Genomic DNA, 6,808 nt, shown 5'->3' on the forward strand with positions numbered 1-6,808 from the left:
CACACACACACACACACACACACACACACACACACACACACACACACACGGTGAAGGCAGACTACACTGAAGAGGTTTGAACAATGAGCTTTGGTATTTCTCACAGTGCTTCTAAATGACTCTCTGAACTATGAAACCTCTCCACTGTCTCCGGCTCAGACGCCGATCTGTTGATTTTTATCCTCGCCTCTTTAACAAACCTCCATCTAGGTATTAATGACTAAATGTCAACTTTTTTGCTACTTTTTAAATCATTTTGATCATACTTGCATGTTGTTATTCTTATGGCACAGCCCAGTAGTAACATGAGGAAATGATGTGGAAATTAAAAGGAAGTAGCTGCTAGATATCAAATTATAAGTAAGTAATAGCTTAGTATCAACTGTAGTTTTTAGCTGAGTAATATTGGACTGAAACTTACATAATGTGATAATAACTAGGAGTGATAATGTGAAAAAATGTAGCAATACCATCAGGCAGAAACGGTGTGAGCAATAAAAATCATCATTTCTGTGTAGTATTTGGAAATAAACATTCTTAATATAGAAACAATGTGATTGTATTATTACCTTATAATAAAACACTAATATAGATTAATGTTTTCACTAGTTATAACACTATACTACAATGAAGAAATTAATCCCCATTTCCTAAAATCTCTCCTTTGTTTAAAGGTAATGTCATTATCATTTGCTGCTACTGCTTATTAACTGGAAACATTGTTTTTTTTATGTGATAACCATAAATAAGAGCTACAAAGTACAAATATATATCTGTTTCTAATATATTATGTATGTATACACAATAAGGTGGCACTATTGTGTGACATATGTTGAAAGTTTCCATTAACAAAGTCATCACTTTGTTAAATGAGTCTTTTATCTTCTTGATTAGTCATGAAATAAAAAACCTGCACTCGGCTAAGAAACTTGTGTGTTTCCTTTTGAGCTTGTGAAAATGGGGACAGTGTAAACAACAATAAACAATTAATGGGATATTTTCATTTGTTGGTATTCTGACAGCTCTTGTGGCTTCATATGGAGTACGGATGTCAGCAGCCGTTAGCCTGAGTGCTTCATCTATTGGCTAATGCTAAGTAAGCTATAGAGGCACTTGGCTTCTTTAAAAGGAGCTCTAGATCTGAACAAGTAGACAAAAATAGGAAGAACGCTGGGTTAAGCCATATTTAAATGTAGAGGACAAGCTTGAACTGAAGGATGCAGAAGCTTAACAATAAAGAGCCATTTAAAGAAGAAGAAGAAGAATCACACTGAGGGAGGACAAAGTGCTGCTATTTCTATTCTGTCACATCAAAAATAGAGAGCAAACTGACTGGAAACAAGCTGCAGCCGCCTACAGAAATCCCTTCTACAGAGCCGACTAATGAATACACACACTAATGCAACATTAAACCCAATCAGACAAAGATCCCCGGCTCTCTTCGGTGGTTCCTGTTACTTCGGAGAAAGAGCCATAGGATGACAGACCCACAGGAAGAGAGAGAGAGCGTGAGCTAAACCGCTTTCATACAGAAGTTGAACCAAGGACAACACGTTACCTTTCTGTAGCTCATTTCACTTTTCCCAACTGAACCAGTTATTGTTTAAAAAGCATAAAATATTAGAGTACACTGGAAACTCAAACATTTTAACAGACACAGAACAACTATGGACAAAACTTTGAGTGCTGTATGATGTCAAGCATTTTAGCTAACTTTTAAGCTAATATTGACTCTTTTCCATGAATCCTCACCCAACAACAGAAACAGAGAAACAATAGAAATCAGTACAGTGAAGTTTATTTTTAAATACTGGTTTCTTAATCTGCAAAACTGGTCAAGTTAATCAAAGATAACCAGTTTACTTTTAACTTAAACAGGGAAAAAATGTCAGAGAAACTCTAAATATTTAAATTTAGATTAGGTAAAAATATTGAGCTATTTAAACTCTTTTTATATTAAAAAAAACTTTGTTTTTTATTATATTACAGTTTCACATTTCTAAATCTTATTCTTTTTACTTACTTTATTATTTAGATTAGTTTTTATAGCAATAACAAATGGACCCATAACATTGCAATCAGGAAGCTACAGCTTAAAGGTGACATGAAGTCTATAAATACTCTTTAAAATACCAACCTCTTCCTCAGCGAAGAAAAAACCCCAGCAAGGACTTGGCATTGTTTCATTTACAGGCTTGTCATGGTTTAATAATTTTCTTGGAAGTTTCCTGGAAATTACTCTATTGGTACCAGTTATGGGTGTAATGGATAACATGCAAACAGTGATTCCTGTTATATTACCTTTCAGCAATCATTATCATCACAATGATCTTCAGTTCTCTCTTATGTTGCTGATTTACTCTGACAAAACCATGTGCATGTATTCCCCAGTAAAAGCTATAATATTTCCATTAAGTCTTTTTACCGAACACTGTGTTGTGCGAAAACTTTAATTTCAACATTCAGCTCAAAAATTAACCTTTGAAAGAAATAACTGAACCATGCTCTTGCAAGGCTTGGATGCCTTATAAGTCACTGTTTCTGTGTGTTAATAAGCGAGCGAGTGACAGATATTAACAGTGCTCTGTAGAGGATTGCAGAACAACTGCAAGGGATAATAATGTTGGGGGGGGGTTTGTTAAAATTTAGGTGAAATCATAGGTCTGTAACAGACTCTGTGAGTGGCTGCTAATAGAGAAAAGCCATAGGCACAAACACAAACTCCATCAGCATGGCTGATTAAAGTGACAGGAAGCCATAGTGCACATTGCAAACTCATTATCCATTAAATGTAGGCTAATGAAGTTAAATAGCTAAAGGGAGAGAGATAGAGTAAAACAGTTTGTGTTGTATCTGTTGGGTTTCTTAGATTTTTATGCAGTACAATATGTGGTTTAAGTATAATATTACAGAAGATTAAATGCATATTGATATCAAAATCAGGCCTATTGAGGGAGTTTTGGAGATTTGCAAAGCGTATTTATTGCTGCAGTTAGTGTTTTAACACCAACTTCAATTTTATGAAGCTAACAAATCAAATATAATGTTTTCTTTTCTTTTCATATTTAGTTGTTTAATTTTATTTATTGTTTTATTTGCTTATCAGAATTGTTTGTGGCTGTCCCAAAGTTATGAATGCTACTATTTAAAGTAGCACATATTTTCTTAATAAAATCTGAGTGAGTATTTTTAGCTAATCAGAATTAGCAGGTCAATAGTTTTATAGCTAAAGCTAGCTAATGTCCTTCTTTGATAATATTTTTTCTAGCATTAAGTAGAAGAAAAATTGAAAACATAGTGCATGAAGGAATAAAACGGAAAATGTTGGATATTAAAGGTTTTCTACGTGAGACGTTTTCAGCTAACCGGGATAAATAGATCTTGAATTTGTTAATCCTAGCTAACATTAGCATACTTTAGCTAATATCTAGCCAGTCTACTATAGCAGAGGAAACATGTGAAAAGAATGATGATACGCAATTGAGGATGGTATATTTTATAAAATAAAAAGTGTTTATTTGACTAATGCAAACTTTTTTCTGTCTCTAACATTGATACATATATAGATGGGCAAATGAGTATATTTCAAATATCTTCACATTTAAATTGATCCATCCTTATAAGATGAAGTAAATGAATACAGTGAGAACAAGGTGAATTGTGGTTTAAAATTGGAAACCTTTCAAAAAATCAGAACCATTTGAGTCTCAAACTCCTGAAAGGGTTATTAGTTCACCTGTTCAGCTTCTCTTTAATCAGCTATCTAATCGGCCAATCACATAGTAGCAACACAATGCACTAAGGCAACTGCTACCTGCTGATGCTCAAACCAGGCTTTAGAAAGGAGAAGAAAGATGATTTAAGTGACTTTGAAGATGTCGTGTCTGTTGGTGCCAAACGGGCTGGACTGAGTATTTGAGAAGCTGTTGAAATAGAGTTCAAACAGAAAATGTCTGAAAAAGATAAAATCCAGTGAACAGCAGTTCTCTGGGCAAAAATGCCTTGTTGATCTCAGAGATCAGAGGGTAACTGGCTTGACTACTTTGAGCTGATAGGAAGGTAAGAGTAACTGAAATAGCCTAACCACTTATCACAAAGTCTGAAACTTTGAAGCAGATGAGCTACAGCAGCAGAAGACCACACAGGGTGCCACTTCTGCCACTTCAGGAAAGGAAACTGAAGCTACAACTAACACAAAATCACCAAAATTGCACAACATCAGAGTGGAAAAATCCTTCTGATGGGCCCGATTTCTGTTGCGGCATTCAGATGTTATAGTCAGGATTTGCTGTAAACAACATGAAAGCATGGATCCTGCCTTTTAGTTCGAGCTGTTGGTAGTGTTATAATGTAGGGGAGATACCGTATTCCTTCATAACAACTGAGCATTGTTTGAATTCCACAACACAACTGAGGTTGAAACAGAAACTGAAGATCTGACAGAAAATCTTAGTCATGACACGTTTTATCATTTTATAAAATAAGTTAGGAATTTCTACAAGGACGATTATGTAGTTATGCAGTACAAAGGGTTAATGTATTTGAAGCAGATATTCAAATATTCAAAACTTCCATCTAATTTCCATCGAAAAACAAATACTACTGCAACCATGTTTGGAGCTCTACGCGTTAGGGAAGAAGAAATTGTTTCTAAGGTTCCTATTTCTATTGTTTGCTCGACAGAAGTGGACACACAGGGAGGTCCAGAGTTTGCCCTTGAGGAGTCACCCAGTTTTCATTTACACCTGAACCGGTCCTTCTGGATGCCAACATGCATTCCATCGCTGGGCTTCTTTCGTGGCCCTGCCTATTTAAGTCATCACCAGCACAGAAACAAGGAGCGATTACTACATATCAGATGGCGCTACCTGAAAATGCTGATGTCACTGATAGAGTGTACCTGTTCATTCAAATCAGTTAAACTTCCCTAAAAGACCTGATGAACAACTGGTTCATTGTTCACTCTAAAAAAAAAAATCCAAAACACAAGCCAAAAAATAACCCAACCCCAAAACGGCAAAATTCTAACTATAGTGCTGAAAACCTGCATGTTTCTTTCATTTATCCACATAAATATCATGTAGGACTGTTGCAACTGTTTTACCTCTTTGGTCAGCAAAATAACTGACAGTATTTCCCAAAGCATATGTAGATGGATCATAGACTTGTGGTGGAGTTTGTGTGAAGCTCAGCAAAGGAAAACACTAGATATTTGGGAGATCTTTTGCATTAAATGCTTCAAGCCGCTTAGATTAAAATCTCCATATCTTCTGGGATTCCTCCACCTTCTATTTAGACCTCTTATCTTGTGGGCTCCCCCACACCCCTGACTTAATCACATGCACCCTCACCTGCACAGGTGAGACCATTCTCGAAGATGTACTCGAAGCACAAATCACACCAGTTGCTCTCCCCTCCGGGTTCGAAGGCGTGTCCCTCTCCGGTCTCCTCCTTCACCCTGGGGTCCTTGTCCTCGGGGGAGAAAATGGTCTTCACATGTGGTTTGGATGCCTTCTTCCTCCCACGGGGTGGCCCCCCTTCGTGTCCCTCCATCCCGTTCCCAGAAGCTTCTGCCCCGTCTCTCCCCTCAGGTCCACAGTTCGACAGCTTTCTGTCGCTCCACATCCTCTCCAGACTGGACGGCTGAGGAGACGCCTGCCGCCGGACAGCCCTCACCACCGCCGCGCCCTTGTTGGCCTTGGAGATCCGCATCTTGGCGCCCGTCTGCGGCCACGTTCCCTCGTTCAGCGTGTCGTGGTGTTTGCTGACATGGACAGCCTGCAGGGCCAGTGGACAGTCATCTGTGACCGATGAGCGCGGGGGGGCGTATTTCCGAGCGTGATGTTTAATCATTACGCACACTTTTCATAGTCCGCCGCTGCGTGGAAGTGTATTCGCCAGAGTCACACAGGTGATGTCTTGTTATGTCTGACGATGACACCGTCGATAACGTGCTCGCAGTCGGAGAGCAGGTTGAGGCGGTCGGAGGTGTGCTGGAGAACGGGTTGGATCTCATTTCACTGGGAGACATGAAACACAGGCGCTCCAGGAAGGACTGCGTCCCAGACTTCGTTTACCGACATGCAAATTTAAGCTTTCTTTCTCGTTATCATCACACATCTCCCTCCCAAGCAAGACCTAAACAACTTATCCAGTTTCTCCGGTTGGCCCTTTAATTCGTACCTGATAAAACTTGTTTTTGAACTGCCTGTTGCCTCCTCTGTCAGATAATTTTCTCCACAATGCAAACCAAATATGTCTGCAAGTACTCTGAGCGTAACCATTTAAAATCGGGGGAAATATAAACAAATCAATATAATGTGCGTCAAACTGCTGCTGCATCACTCTGTAGTCCCTCTTTTGACCACAGGATGGTGCCATTCCACTCAGTGAACAAAGATCAGGTGTCCGCAGGTAAAGGACAAAGAAAATGTTTATTGGCAGGGGAACATTGGTAAGATAGGGTCATATCAAAGGCCAGACATCTGGATTTTGTTTAACTGAATACATAAAACATGTCCTGGACTTCTTTACTACACACTGAGTGGCTGAATCCCAACAACCATAACATTTTCATATATTCTAGCTTTAAAAAATAGTCACACAACTCGTGCATGTAACTCTTGAACTGCAAACATGTTTTCTTTCTTTAGCAATTTTTTTTGCTAAGATTTATTAAAACTAAAAGAAAGCTGAAGTTTGTCCTCATATCTCTTGCAAAAATCTTTCATGTTTATTCCACCTGATGTTTAGTGTTCTCATCTTTGACTTTTAGATTATAAAATTTCTAGTAAACAAAATATCTTTC

The 6,808-nt window shown here is 38.2% G+C and overlaps 1 protein-coding gene across 1 annotated transcript in view; it reads right to left on the reverse strand.

The window, feature by feature from the left end:
• LOC102197624 (uncharacterized) overlaps positions 1 to 6,623 on the reverse strand; it is a 15,090-nt gene extending 8,467 nt beyond the window's left edge. The window contains exon 1 of the mRNA XM_005747271.1: positions 5,352 to 6,623. Within this exon, the coding sequence (XP_005747328.1) occupies positions 5,352 to 5,853 (502 nt within the window). The 5' untranslated portion in view covers positions 5,854 to 6,623. The remainder of the gene's footprint in view (positions 1 to 5,351) is intronic.
• Positions 6,624 to 6,808: the final 185 nt, after the last annotated feature.

Source organism: Pundamilia nyererei, unplaced genomic scaffold (genome assembly GCF_000239375.1).
Source record: "Pundamilia nyererei isolate P.nyererei 1_Seehausen unplaced genomic scaffold, PunNye1.0 scaffold00192, whole genome shotgun sequence".
NCBI lineage: Eukaryota > Metazoa > Chordata > Actinopteri > Cichliformes > Cichlidae > Pundamilia > Pundamilia nyererei.